The sequence below is a fragment of the Felis catus genome, chromosome A1 (genome assembly GCF_018350175.1).
Source record: "Felis catus isolate Fca126 chromosome A1, F.catus_Fca126_mat1.0, whole genome shotgun sequence".
NCBI lineage: Eukaryota > Metazoa > Chordata > Mammalia > Carnivora > Felidae > Felis > Felis catus.
Window position 1 is genome coordinate 140,363,950 of NC_058368.1, and position 15,609 is coordinate 140,379,558.

Consider the following 15,609-nt stretch of genomic DNA (forward strand, 5'->3'; position numbering starts at 1 on the left):
TGTGAATATTTGCATATCAACAGCACAAGCTGTAGGAAGACCCTTGTTGGCGGTGGGGATGAGAGGGCTCCTTTGGGCCCAGGGATTACTCTTGGCTCACAAGCCATAGGTAAGTCCTTCTCCACTTGTATGTGACTAAGGCAAGGCCCGCTTGCAGTGCTATAGGATGCCATCCTCCCAGGTTAGGGAGGACACACACAGACCATACACACACACACCCACGACTTACCTGGATGAGACATACTTTCTCTTTGTTGAAGATCAGAAAGTAATTGAATTCAGCCTTTTCTGATTTCAGAATGTGAAATTAGGGTTATTTCCTGTGTACAAGCAAAGATTATAGTCTGGCATCAGTAAACATGGCCTGACCAATGCCCATTAGAATGCCCTTCACAGAAATCTACTTCCAACATATTTTTAAGATGTGGGGAAATTCCTTCGTTCTTTCCACAAGTATCCTAGAGGGGTTAAGCAATGAATGAATGGAAAGACTCCACAGTCCTGCCCCAAAGATCAGGCTGAATCCAGACACAGAACTGTGACATTGGTACAACCCAGTCCTGGGGGGGGGTGCGGTTGGGGGGACCTTGTTCAGCAGAGAAAGCCTCCATGACCGCCCAGAATCCTGCTTGCACAGCAGCTGCGTAAAAGTTGGAAGAGAAAGAAATGATTCAGGTTAGATGAGAAACAGATCGCCTCTGGGGGAAATGAGCTGTGAAAAGCAGAGTAAATAAGAGAACAGGAGCAGGGAGGGAGAAGAAAAGAGGTTGGATGAAACCTTTGCCTTGGAATCCCGTCCTGTGGGCCATAGTCTCCCTCCTATCCCACCCCCACACACACCGTCTCATAAACGTTTCCCCTGCCTGTGTTACACTGCCTGATAGTTCCTAATGAACACATCCAGCCCTTGCGTGTGAAGGTGTTCATTGCAACATCATTCATGTTCCCCTAGTTTGGAAAGCTCCCGATTATCCAGTGGTATGGTTACAGAAACAATGGTTATATGCCAAATCACTTCATTTTAAACAAAACATAAACAACGTGGGATGGTTTTATTCATTTTGGGGGGGAAGAGCAGAAAGCAAAATTGTATAAATCCTGTGATTGGTAAAGATATGGATATGAAAATATGGAAATGAAAATATGAAAAATATGGAAGCACCCTGAAAGGAATTCAGAAATGAAAAGCATTTTTTGGAGGAGGGGGGGCACGTAGATATTTTGCTTTTGTAATTTCCTTTGGTATATCATAAGAAATCCAATCAATTCAAACATGCAGTTTTCTCTGGAAGAATTGCAGGGTTCTCAGCCCAGGATACACCTGCGATTCACACAGGACATAAAAAATATCAATGCCTGGGCTTCCAGTAGAGCAACAAAGTCAGAACTTCTGTGGGTGTGGCCCTAGGCATTGGTATTGCCACATCACTGTGGGTTTTTTTTTTTTAATGTTTATTTTGAGAGAGAAGGAGAGCTTGAAGGGGAGAGGGGGAGGGGCAGAGGAAGAGGAAGAGAGACCCATCCCCAGCCTGAGATCGCCTCCTGCCCTCTGCACCCCCATAGTACCCTGTGGCTATCTGTGTCACTGAGTTTAGCATGTTGTGTTTTCATGATCTTTTGGCATCCGTCTTAATGCAAAAGAGGACTTTACCTTAGTAATTTTGGGGTCCCAAGTGTAGTACTTGGCATATAATGCTTAATAAATGCTTGTTAAATGAATAAATGCATAGAAGGATGTGTAATTTAGGACCATGTTAAGGACCATTTTGGAGTTTCTAGTGCTCCTAGCATTGCAGTCCAGTAGCTCAGATGGATTCAGTGGTGAAATTGCTCTTTTAGGTTAATCCGGGAAACTTGCCATCGTTTGTAACATTTCCGTGAGAAAAAATGAAATTCATTTTGTGCTTTAAAGAGCCAACTACTGTATGAATCTTTAGATCACAATGTACAGTAGTCCGCATTATCCGAGGTTTCCCTTTATGTGGTTTTGGTGGGCGACTCGTGTCAACTCAGGTCTGAGAGCAGATGAGCCTCCTCCTGATGCAGTGCCGGAAGGCCAGCAGTAGCCTAATGGCATGTCATGGTGCCTGTGTCATTCACCTCATCGCACGTCATCACAAGAGGCATTAAGTTATAGGGGTGCCTGGCTGGCTCAGTCAGTAGAGCATACTACTCTTGATCTCAGGGTTGTGGGTTCAAGCCCCACACTGAGTGTAGAGATTACTTAAAAATAAAATCTTGAGGGGCACCTGAATGGCTCAGTCACTCAAGCGTCTGACTCTTCGTTTCGGTTCAGGTCACAATCTCACGGTTCATGGGATCAAGCCCTGTGTTGGACTCTGTGCTAACAGCATGGCGCCTGCTTAGGATCCTCTCTCTTCTCTCTCTCTGCCCCTCTCCCGCTGGTACTCTTTATCTCTCTCTGTCTCTCTGTCTCTCTCTCTCTCTCTCTCTCTCTCTCTCAAAATAATTAAGTAAACATTTTTAAAAAATAAAACTAAGAAAATAAAATCTTAAGAAAAAAAGGAAGAGTGAGTACAGTACAATATTTTGAGAGACCACATTCACATAACTTTTATGACAGTATATTGTTATAATTGTTCCACTTTCCTTTTAGTTATGGTTGATCTTACTGTGCCTAGTTTATAAATTAAACTTTATCTTAGGTAAGTATGTATAGGAAAAAATACGTATATGGAGTGCGGTACTCTGTGGTTTTAAGCATCCCCTGGGGGTCTTTGTTGGAGCATCCCCCCTGCAAATGAGAAGGGACTACTGTAATACTGATTTAAGGACTGCCTATACGTTCCAAAATGCCCCTTGCTGAGTCCTTAGTATGCCTTTTCTAACTTCTACCACTGATTTGACTGAATTATCTAAAAACAGTTTTTCCCAAAAGTTTAGACTGAGCAAAGAGAATGCTTACATTTTACCCCTTAACAGGTACATCCCATGAGCTGAGTCTGCATCTGTGCCATTGCGGGCCTTTCAAAATGAGCATTTAATTTGTTTTCCTTTTTTTCTCATTAATTTTTTTAAGTAGGCTCCGCACCCAACGTGGGGCTTGAACTCACAACCCTAAAATCAAGTGTCTCATGTTGTCCTGACTGAGCCGCCCAGGCACCCCTAATTCGTTTTCCTGACTTCAGCAGTCAACGGGGCAGATGCTTCAGTCAGTGTTTAAAACAACAGCTAATGCTGGCATGGTGCCTACCACGTGCTGGGCACTGCCTAAATGCCACTACTAGTCAGCATCCCCTGCTTCTTCCCAGGAGCCCCATAAAACCCCCTGCTGACCCTGCCCTGAAGTCAGAAAAACCAAATAAGAAAGAGGCTGAATGTGAGGGCAAAACTATCCTCACTTTCCGGAATGGTGCCAGCAGATTCCTTTTCCCAGACTCTAACCAAAGCTGGAAATGGTATAAATGAACCGGCCCCTACAACATGGTGAAGGCCCTGGAGAAAGCACAGTCCGGCTGCAGTGAGGGAGGCCTGGCGGCCACATCCACCATCAGCTGAGCCCGAGGGCTGCAGTGAGCCAGGTCCCTGCACTAGCACTGGGGTTCTCAGACAGGAGGAGTTAATGGGGCAGGGACAAAGCCACCTGGATAAAATGTGGAACAGGACTGCTGTTTGGGAAAAGAATTTCTACTTAAAAGATTTAAGTAGGTTGAGCAAGAATTGAAAACAAAGGATTCTGTCTGGAGAGGTAGGCGAACAAGGGATGGAGTTTATAGAAAGATAGTAGATCATTTCATTCTTTCTCGTTGGCACCTGTTGGATACAAGAAGGCACAAAACATCTTTGGTCTGAAAAAAACATTCATTAGTTTGTCCTGCTGCTGAGAAGTCAGCCAGTGAATTCCAGCCTTTGCAAACTCTCAGCTATCTCTCCACCCTCCAAGGACTTAATGAGCACGAGGTGACTTGTACTTTGTGTGTCTGTAGGAGTTAATGGCATTCCTTTAATAAGACCAAGGGAATGAATGAACTAAAAGGTTATTTACTTTATAAACAGATAACCCGCAAAGGAGAGCTACTTTGAGAATGATTTTTGTAAGACAGCTGTGTGTCCGATGCACGGGAAATCATACCCTTCTGCTCGCAAGTATTTGAAGAAAGAATTTACTTATCCAAGGAAAGGATGGTCACATTTTCTCAAATCCCAACGCTAATTTAAGGAAGCTGTGTGCTTTTATCCATACCAGATTTTCATATGCAGAACTGCCTCAGCGTGGTAAAGGAAAATAGAGAGTCAGGATATAAAGATCTGACCATTGTTTGTGTTTTAGAAGCTTCTGATACCAGATGCTCCTGGTGTATGTCTCTTAGTGCTGTCCAGAAATCTCAGGAAGTTGTCCATTCCTCTGCTCCAGTGTCCATAACATAAGGAGAGAGATGCTCATATTTTATACCCTGTTCTGAGTGACAGCTTGGGAAAATACAGTTATTTTAACCCAGCTGTAATTTCTGCTTGGGTCCCTCTGTAGGTTCAGCATGGAGAGAATTCTTCCTACGGAAGAAAGTTTTCCTCTTATCAGCAACATACACACTAGCCATTTTTCGCAGAACGATACAGTTTATCTTACTGCTGTAAGATGTATTTGCTAATTTATGACTCTAGAATCTAGAAACTAAAATGTGGTTTTAAAAAAAGTGAAAGAGGGGAGCCTGGGTGGTTCAGTCCGTTAAGCATTTTACTTTGGCTCAGGTCATGATCTCACGGTTGGTTTGATATGTGAGTTCAAGCCCCACATTGGGCTTTCTGCTGTCAGTGTAGAGCCAGCTTCAGATCTTCTGTCTCCCCCTCTCTCTGCCGCACCCTCCCCCCTGGTCTGGCACTCTCTCTCTCAAAAAAGGACTTTTTTTTTTAAGTGAAAGAGGCCAATCTGTAAGGCTACCTACTGTAGGGTTCCAACTATATGACATTCAGGAAAAGGCAAAATTATGGAAACCGTAAAAAGATCAGTGGTTGCCAGAGGTTATTGGCGAAAAAGAAGGGGTGAATAAGGGGAGCACGGGGTTTTTTAGAGCAGTGAAACTATTACTCTGTATGCTACTGTAATGGTGGATATGTGCCATGATACATTTGTCAAAGCCCACAGACTATAAAACACGGAATGAACCCTGACCTAAATTAAGGACTAAACAGTGTATTAATATCGGTTCATCAATTGTGAACATAAGTACCACACTAAGATGTTAATAATGGCAGTGCGGGGTGAGGGGGATATATGGGAACTGTCTTTGCTTTTCACTCAATTTTTTGAAAAGTTTTTTGAAAACCTAAAACTCAAGAAAGTATTTAAAAAAAAGGAGTTCAGCCTCGTAGCATCTCCATGGAGGTGAAGAAGGCAGCGGATGATGATGTCGTCCTACTTAGGTCCTCTCTGGTACCCAACCTGCAGCTTCCTGCAATTTCATTTGAAAATAGTTATCAGCACATTAAATCTTATCTTTCTAGTCATTGTTACTACTACTAGTCTCTTTGTTTAAAAACAAAGCAAAAAGAAGAAGAATGTAAAATTAGCCTACTCTCTTCTCAAGAAGTTCCTGTTTTGGTGTCAGAGATTCTGTTACACCCCTTCCACACTGCAAACAGGTGGCAACTTTGCCACACTGCAGAGGTCCAAGTACTCTACTTTCTAGGTGTTTTGGCCAAAAAGAGGATTGGTGTTTGCTGCCCCCTTTCCGGCCTCTTCTGACCCCTGGACTCACTGGCCCCTGCACGAACTCCCAGGCTCGCTTCCGACAGGAGTTCTTATTCCTCTCTACGGTGTGGGAAGGGGGTCAGTTAGCTAATAACCACAACAAACATCCACATGTTGTAGAAAATGTCTCTAGGAACAGCACAAGTAGTGATGGGTAGTTGTTACGACTGACCGGCTGAAGGAAAGCCCACGCGTACACGTTTACAAATCAAAGAAAGATGTGTACCAGATGCCGCATTTTACAGCATAGAAAATGCACTTCCCTCTGGAGGGGGAAAAAATGTGTCCACCCATTATCTTGCATTCAATTTGCTTTCAATTCATACATGTACCCAGTGAGGCATAAAAAACTGAACTGGCATAAAGGCAGAGGAAATCCATATTCTCGCATGATGTCAGTCCCCTCGTGAACCACATGAAGTCTCCTACCTAGAAGTCCACGGTAAAATCCCATTCAATGCTCATAAAGACAGTACGTCTTTTCTTTTCTGAAGAATGTGTCAAGAAATGGGATGTGGTCTTATTTATATACCACCTGCCCGTCTCAAATGCCAGTAGAGTGAACAAGATCATCTCTAGGCCTACGATCTGATTGTCCCCTGTCATATTTTTCTGGACTTGATTTCCCACGTGGAAGTCTCATGAGGAAGGAGGAAGTACCATTAGCTCCCTGGCAGGCCACCCAGCTCAGTATTCAGTGTTTGCCTGCTACCAAAACCTTTGTGAAGTGAGCATGACAATTTACCTCTATGGCACCAGAAAGGGGAGGAATACAACCCAGTCATCCCTGATTGTCTCTGAGAATACCATGGCTTTAGTTATTTAAAGTCTTGCACGTTAATTAAGCTGTAAGAAAGTAGGGAGTTAAGCATCTAAGGAAAATGTGGTCTTATATTTTAATTTAACTCTGGAAGAAGAGAGAAGAGACTTTTCTTCCTGCAATTTCCTTTTTCTTTCTGTTCATGATAAACTGGAACCTATGGGCAAGACAAGAATCACTCATGGTGCTGAGAAACTCACGCGCTGAAGGAACAATGCTCACAGCTGGGGTTCCCTGCCTCCAGATGTGCTAACAAGCATTTGATCATTTGCCTTAATGATGTACAAAACTCTTCGTGGAGATCCTCGAGCACTCCCCCGTAGGCTGTTTGCGTCTAAGGCTGCATCTGCGGAGTCACTTTGTCAACCTTGTCTTGTGTCTCTTCCCTTGCAGGGCAACAGGCTTTGGCTTCTTGAACGCACTGTGCAAAGCAGCGGCCGTCCTTGGAAACTTAATATTCGGCTCCCTGGTCAGCTTCACCAAATCAATCCCCATCCTGCTGGCCTCCACTGTGCTCGTGTGTGGAGGACTGGTGGGGTTGCGCCTGCCTGACACACGAACCCAGGTCCTGATGTAATGGGAAAAAAGCCATCCATCCTGCGTTTCTTTCTCCTGCCCTGTGTCAACACTCCTGACTCAAGGCTTCAGATTTTTCAGATACCAAAATGTGGTGAAATATCAGAACACTAACCCTTGCCATCACTAAAATTTATTTGCATCCCATCCTGCCCCTTGTATGTGATTTTGCAGTTTTGTTCATGCGTTGCTATCTTTCCTGACTGGGATGCTACCAGTGGAAGCATTTTTTAAGTGCCCTCGTCAGCCAGGCCTCCCTGAGATTCTGATCACTGAAGGGTGAGAAGCCTTTGCTGCCCTAAGAAATACATCTTCCTTCTAATTTAACATCCACAGGAAATAGACGTTGGCATATTGTTGCATTTGTGCTGAGGAGAGGGATTCTTTTTTTTTTTTTTTTTTTTCAATCAGAGTGATATTTCCTGTTTACTTAGCAAAGGACACCCAGCAATTCTTGCTGTTCTAGCAGGGCCTTTCAAAGAAAACCATGTGGCCCCAAACGGAGCTGGGTGGGGCTCTTTCAGGCATGACAGTGAAGGTGACTCTGCTGACAAGAGAAATAAAGGCCATGCCGTTAGCAGCAAAGATCTCAGTGAACTAACTACACAAGCAGGATTTCTGCCCAGTTAAAGTCCCGAAAAATATGCGGAGAAGGAACCGCAGTACTGTCGGTGATTATGGTCCAGAACGTTAGAAAATCAGAGGTCAGAGACAGATCTTCTGCCTCTGTTTACCCCCATCTCCTCCTTGCCCCCGCCCCAGCTGCCCTGTATTTTGCCAGATAGCATATGCAAAGAGAGAAAGCCACTTTCTACAAAACTGGATCTGCCTGCCCGATTCTGCCATTTATTCACACTGTCTCCACTGTAGAGATTCACCCCTAGAGCCATTTGGAAATGCAAAATGATGTACCGCTTTTCTGAAGGACAGTGCCCACCCCCCACCCCCACTACCGCCTCCCAGTTGACAGTGGGCTTTCTAGCTGGCAGCAGGGACAGAAGTGGGTCTTCTTCCTCCAGCTTCCGCTGGCCAGTGTGTTCCCAGCCGCCGCTCTGTGCGGAGTCCCAGCCTGCTTAGTCCACGGGGCCCCCTCTTGCAGACATGGGCAGCATCTCCTGGTGGTCTGGGGCTGCTCCTTTCACCGCTGGAATCTGCCTGGGCCTGGAAGACAGAGGTCCGCAGGACATTCCCACGGGCTCTCAGCTATGTGACCTTCTCACCCCTCGGGGCTGCCCCTCCTCCAAGCTTGTCCTTTTTACCCATCTTCTTTGAAATCCGAAGCCTCCTGGTAGACTCACAGCAGAGACCAGCAGCCAGGAATAAATCCCATATTAAAACAATATTCTTTTCTTTTTTTTTTTTAACTCCGTCTTGTTAAAGGGTTATCCTTGTTACCTTTTATGGCATTTCTAGCAGGCCACAGCCCCAGGACTCCCCATGCTGGGAAGGGAGAGCCTTTGTTTCCAATAGCCATTACATTCAAAGACAGTCCTAACCCTGAAGGCTGTCTACCTAATCATTCCCCTTCCTAATCGTTCTCCTGGAGCTCCAGATAGCAGAGTGCAGACTCTGTGAAAAGCTTCTTTCATTAATGTAGCCATTAATCGACCACCCCTTGGAGTAATTCAGGTCTGTAAAAAAGGGCAGTGTGGTGTTGGAGTCTGGCAGGAAGAGGTTGGTTCCCTGGGGAGACCAGCTCAGGGCCCCAAACACCAGGAAAGCTCAAACCCCAAATGGCAAAGGTAGCAGGAAGAGGGAAAATCAATAAAGACTGGATGAGATCTCTTCAACTGATACCAGCAAAGGAGGGAAAGAAACACAACTGACTCTCACTTCTGCCTCTGTAATATTATTGTAGAACAAAGATTGCATTCAGTCAACCCAGGAAGGTACCCTGTATATTTTTCTTCCATATGTATTCATTTCCCATTGATTTATCTTCTCAAAAAGAGCCATTGTGGAGACCTGAGTAGGGCTTTTTTAGTTGAATACGGCATGTTTAGTAACAACTGCCAAAGTAAGATGTGTATCTTCATCAACCCATTCCAAAGAGAGAAATGCGCACGGATGTCACTATCTCTCGTCTTCCATGATAGTGAACTTTGCTTACTGGACTATCTTTACTTCCAGAAATGTCTTCAATGTCTGTTGTATCCCTAAATGTGTAAAATATCTCCCAAGCTACAGAGCACGGCAGGTGTAGAGTTTTATATGATAGCTGGTTGGGTCAGCATGAGGTAAACTAGCAGAACCCCCATTTCATGAGACCTGACACCACGCATCCCTTTCAGAAGGGCCTTTCTTGGCCTTCCCGTCACCTGATCCAAGCCTCCCAGGTGGCCCAAGAGGGATCTATTCTAATCTCCTGGACAGTCTGCGGTCACAAACCTTCTTGGTCACCACCTTTCCCACCTTTCAGAGAAAATGCAAGTTTTCTCTGCCTCCCTTGCATTGTTCCCATCACCTCGATTTTCTCTGAGAGAGCTCAAGTTGTTCACGAAGTATGTGGCATGGCCTGTCTGGCTTGTTCTAGGGTTAGCTGGATTAAGATAGAGCCACATGATTAAACAGGAGCTCAGCCCTATCAATATAGCAGGCTGCTGGCACCGGGACCTGTAACCAGCATCTTATTTCATCCACAGAAGGAAAACGAGAGTATGTGCCAAAAGGAAAGCCTAGGGAACAGTTCCACCTTCTCCTATATTTCTGACTCCTTTTCTATCTAAAATGTTCTCACTGGAATCAATCTAGAATGCTAAACCCATCAGCCAGGGATCACCTTACACCCAGAGTACTGACCCAGGGAGAGAAGACAGATGGGTCCTGGCTTCTTCTCAATGCTGGATTCATCTTCACAAGCACCAAATAGGTTTAGTTTAGAAACAGAAAAATTAGCAAATGGGCAGGCTGTTTGGGAAGCCCCTAGGAATAGGCCGGAGAATATAGTTCCCATATTGTCTGTGCGGCCAGCTTCCTAGGACTCTCAGCGTTATTTCCACTCAGTGCTGATTTGACAGTTATCATTGCCTGGTCAGGAAAGAGACCCACCGGCAGATGGACACGGTTAGAAGATGCGCTGATCAAAATGCTAGCCCAGAGTCTGTCTCCTATAGCTCTCCTGACTCCTTATTCCCTTGTATTCTTGAAACAGGAAGGCCTAGGCCTGCAGAAACTGAGTTTTTAATTGGTATCACCTAAGTTAGTAGAGGCACCTTCATTTACAAATCTTACCAAATCAGACTTCACATGTGCAACCAAAACCGGCTTTGTTGCTTTTCTGAATGTCTTTAGATATCATGGGAGAAGTGGGGAAAGAATTGTAGTGACAGAGGGAGAGTCCAAGGTGTCGCTGAGAAGGTTCTAGTGAAAGGAGTATGAGACAGTAAGAGAGGGATTAAGAGGGAGTAAGAGAAAGTTGAGACTTTCTAAACCCTGGGATCATTTCAGAGCCATTTCATGGGAGTACCTATTGATTCCTCCTGCCAACCAAAATAGAATATGATAGTCTCCAATGTTTCTATTTAATATCACAATGGCCTTTATCTATTTCTTTACCTCTTCATGCACTAAAGGCTCTGAACCTGGAAATGTCTTACTTTGGCTCTTACCTGGTATCATAGAAAGACAAGTGGTCGGTTGTTAAGGTGCATATTGGCTGTGCGTTTTGTTTTCCTTTAACCCCATGTCATGCTGAACCTAGTCCAGTGATCAAACCTACAGAAACACCAGTTATGTGGCAACAACGAAAAGAAACCTACCCCACAGGGCACTCTGAAATGAGCTACACATTTCTTACAGTGTTTGTTTTCTGCCAAACACAGTACGTTTTGAGGAAACTTCCCTCACGATCTGTGTAGCGTAGACAAAAGAAAACTGTCAGTATCTCCTAGACATCCGTGTTTCTTTATTGTTGCAGATACGGAGTGCCAGTTCTCCATGTAATGTTCTTTTGCTCCAAATATTGACCATTCCCCTTATCGACAGTGTCTCACCAACCAGACACAGCCATTGCCAGGGTCTCCTTCTCCACCAGTACCTACATCCATCTTAGTAATCCTAGGCTTCTGAGTTGCAAGGGTCTGGTTCATAGGTCTGTTTAGGGCCTTGATTAGGGCCAGCAAGGGTGGGTGGGGCAAAGAGCTGGGCAGAGCATTCACTGGTCTCTTGTCATCTCATGTGATTATTCAATGTGTGTTTATGGAGCACTCCCCATGTCCTAGGTGGACTTATTGTGCTTCACGTGGACAGTTAACCCTTTGCTGGACTTAAATGAAGGCAGAAGAAATGGGAGTGAAAGAGAAAACGTCTGTAATGGGATCTCATATTGATCCCCGTACCACGTTGAAGTGCTCTCCCCATAAACACAGCGTGTTGTTTTTCCAGATTTAAAAGGGGTAGCCTACGGTGGGCAGTAGAGGAACGACTCAGAAATTGGGAATATCACTGACAGGAGGAGAAAGCCCCTCATTTTCTTGGGCTCTGTCAGAGGAACTACCAAGTAATACTTGGGAAATGAGAGAAATGGAGGCACACATGGTCTTTCTCTAAACGTCTCCACACAAAATCACACTAAAGTGTTACCGAAGGAAAAGACTCTGCAGCAAAGATAGCCCCGTCTTCCTAGAGATGTTGGTTTTTCTTCGGAGGAATTCTTTTTCTGGTTTGACAGGAGAGGTGGGGGCTGGGAGGTCTGCTCCAGAGCAGACAGTGCTGGAGTCCTCTCCAGAGCGGAGTCAGCACATCCCTCGGCTGTGGCCACACCCCCTTCCCGAGGTGTTTCCTTTCTGATTTTGAAGACTTGTAACTGTGTCAGCTGCCTTTGCAGATATGCCAGAGCAGCTCCCCCCACCCCTCCAACCCTTGGCAGATAAACCACCCAGAGAACAGGTTCTGACAGTTAGGGACAGGAGAGTTTTAGATTTCAGTTTGAGTTAAACCCGTGCATAGTTGTTGCAAAGTGTCTTGAGACTGCAAGGACTTTGGGATTCTGGACCCCGAGGGGAGGCAGAGTGGGGAGTAGTTGTTGGTGACCGGCCCCCTTCCCTCTGGGAGCCCTTATTTCCTTTTTCACCCCCTAACCCTCTCCTCCTTCCCTCTTCCAGGAGTACATACTCACTTCCTTTCTTCCCCATCTGTTCTTCTTCCCCTCGCCTCCTGTTGTCACCTCTCGACTCCAGCAGTGTACAAAGGCCAGGCCCAGCTTTACTGGTGCACTTGGGGCTAAAGATTGTGCCCATCCATGCCTCTGGTGGTGGCCCAATGGATGAAGAAGGTGTTGGATGGGAGGGGGTCCAAGGGGTATAAGCTCTAGACTGTTGGTTTTGACACAGCTCCCTGTAGTGGGATAGATTGCCAGCTGCTGCTCAGGTCCTGCGCAGGAGTAGCTGGGTACCACTAGCATGGAGTGTGAGAGAGGCTCGTCTCTGGGCCAGAAGTCTGAGAGCTTGGCATCTGACTCCTGAAAGACGAGGCAGCCTGCAGCGAGGTTCTCGGAATTCATTGACCTGTGGGAGGGAGACACACCCCTCTGTGCCTGCACTGGGTCTGCTTGGTGCTGAAGGCTGGGTGCTTTCTCTTCAGAATCACATGCTGACATTGCAGAGGCTGTCCCCTCCCTGCTTACGCCACCATGTCCATGCTCCTCTTGCAGCCAAGAGTGCCCAAAACTAGAGGAAGGAGAAAGCAGCCCTCAGCCCTCTCTTCAGAGGGAGTTGAACACCAGGCTAGCAGCCTACCCTGGAAGCAGGGGTGCGGAGTGGCTGGCGGAGCCTGCTCACAGGGACCAAAGTCCTCCGAAGCCCGTGACGTGTCGGGGCAGGCTCAAACCAGTGCCGCAGAGCCAATCCTTTCAGGAATTTTGGGAGCGGGGTGAGAAACACAGCCATTACTGAAAATTATGTAAACTTACACGTAGATCATAAATATGCAAAACTCATCACTTTCTAATGAGTTTGCTACACTTAGTATTATCCATGCCCTTGAGGTCATATATGCCTGTTGGATCTGTAGAGTAGAAATACCGTATATGGGCGTGCTACTGCACACTCTCCCCAACTCCAGGTTCAGTAACATCACGTTTGTGGCTTGAAATTGGCCAGGGTAGGAGTGTTTACACCATGGAAATCTACCCCCAAGGCTACAGATCACTCTGTTAATCATTCGCCTACCTACCGTTCTACCTAAAGCCCTGAATTGCGTAGCCTCCCGCTGCCTTGACCCAGGCCACCCCAAATTGGAGCCTGTCGATTTGTGGGGCAGGATTGCCCCTGCACCCGAGGGAAGGAAAGACTTGGCGAGCTCAACCTCATGTCAATTCACAAAGGGTTTCTTTCTGCATTTGCCTTGACTCCGAATAGGACCCACAGTGCCCAGAATCCACTGCTTCCTATGAGGATTGCTCCTTCGGGGAGAATGTATAGTCAATTGGCTGTTTCATGCTGTGCAAACAAAACTGAACTCATTTGAAGTTGCACATTGTCTCCCCTTTCACGCCCAAGTAGATGTCCAAGAAGGAAACTCCTTGCTTGCCTTTGACATTCACCAGGCCTGCCTAGGTAGAACTGGATAGATTTGCTTAATCTCACTTCCACCACTATTATTATACATTTATTGGGCCGAATCTATGTCCTAAATCAAACAGAAGAAAAACAAAATGTTCTTCCTTGATATGTGCTTTTATAACATCTAAACTGTGGTTATGTATCCTCACCCTGACCCAGGAACATATTGAATAGATCTTGAGTCCTTCGCTAGTGTCTAGATACTGTAAATAAAGTCCTGCAAGAGTCTTTTTCTTTCAGGTAAACCTTCGTTTTGGACACATGCAAAACCCACGATCCACTGTCCTTTGTAGGGAGATCTTGGCAGTGGTCCTGTCCTTGGTTTTGGCGTTTGGGTGTTTTGTTCTCTCTTGTTTCTTTCCTGTTTTCACTGCTCTGTAAGACTTCCTGCTATGGAGTTCCACTTACCCCAACTCTACTGTATATATGTGCTGCATGTGTGAACCCCAATAAATTCTGTTTCAGGTTTCTGGAGTTGCCATCTTCAGTACAGCTGGTCCTGTTGCGAACTCATCTCTCTGGTATGCTCCTCTGTGTCTGATTCCCGATTGCCAAAATGTTTGACCAAGTATGTTTTAACAAATGTCCCGAGACATCCATGCGTATCCTTGTGAAAGGGCATGCTCTGTGTGGGGTGACTCGTGTACAGCATAAATCTATCAGATGTGGAAGTGTGTATACATTTCTATGCCAGATACGTCACATTCATGTAACAGCTGCAAAGATATTTAATGTACATTGGATTATTAATAAAAGAGCATTTTTTGCTCCATTATATTCAAATAAGGATTGCTGTGTGACTGACTTCCCTTCCAAGTATGAATTAACCCTTTAAAAATAAATACTTTCTGGGGCGCCTGGGTGGTGCAGTCGGTTGAGCGTCCGACTTCAGCCAGGTCACGATCTCGCGGTCCGTGAGTTCGAGCCCCGCGTCAGGCTCTGGGCTGATGGCTCAGAGCCTGGAGCCTGTTTCCAATTCTGTGTCTCCGTCTCTCTCTGCCCCTCCACCGTTCATGCTCTGTCTCTCTCTGTCCCAAAAATAAATAAGTGTTGAAAAAAAAATTAAAAAAAAAATAAATACTTTCTGGGGCGCCTGGGTAGCTCAGTCGGTTAAGCATCCGACTTCTGCTCAGGTCATGATCGCACGGTCCGTGAGTTCGAGCCCTGTGTCGGGCTCTGTGCTGACAGCTCAGAGCCTGGAGCCTGCTTCAGATTCGGTGTCTCGCTCTCTCTCTGCCCCTCCTCCACTTATGCTCTGTTGCTCTCTCTCAAAAATAAATAACATTTTAAATAAGTGCTTTCTTTTATATGCGTAGGCATAAAGAAAACCTGTTTCCTTGATTCAGGCTTATTTGAATTGTTTCTGTGGGCTGGTATCATGGGTGTTAAGGTATCATTGCTTTTACAGGAACACTTTCCATTTGTGAGGACCATCAGGAAGAAAAAGGTTGTGGGGGAATTTGTGGCAAGGCACATGCCTGTGTTCTCTTGCCCTAGAACAGGAGTCACAAACAGATGTTTAGCATATTAACTCAGTTGTCTGTTGGTGGCTGCTTGGAACATTAGTTTGAGAAGAATGATGAGAAAAGGTGCTTGGACCAAAGGGTGCATTGCCCTCCAGTGGGCATTGGACACAGAAACACGGACTGCCTGCCATGTTTACACTTAAAATAAGTACAAACTTTGGGTTTGCTAATCCCAAAAGAATATTTTGGCTGCATGTAACAGAAGACCCAGCTTCAAATATCCGTAGTAATAAAGGGAGTTGTTATTTCACATAACAGAGGAGGCAGGACAATTCCAAGTTTGGTTATGACATAGCTGGGGGACATCACTGAAGACCCAGGTTCCTTCCACCTTTTACATCGGCCATTCTCAGCATACTTGTTTTCATCCCCTCGTGGGCATGAGAGAGCCCCAGCAATGCTAAGCATCAGATCCTC

At 45.6% G+C, this 15,609-nt stretch overlaps 1 protein-coding gene across 1 annotated transcript in view; it reads left to right on the forward strand.

Moving 5' to 3' along the window:
- Positions 1 to 14,449, forward strand: part of SV2C (synaptic vesicle glycoprotein 2C) — a 224,445-nt gene extending 209,996 nt beyond the window's left edge. Inside the window, exon 13 of the mRNA XM_003981081.6 lies at positions 6,924 to 14,449. Coding sequence (XP_003981130.1) covers positions 6,924 to 7,107 — 184 coding nt within the window. The 3' untranslated portion in view covers positions 7,108 to 14,449. The remainder of the gene's footprint in view (positions 1 to 6,923) is intronic.
- The last annotated feature ends 1,160 nt before the right edge of the window (positions 14,450 to 15,609 follow it).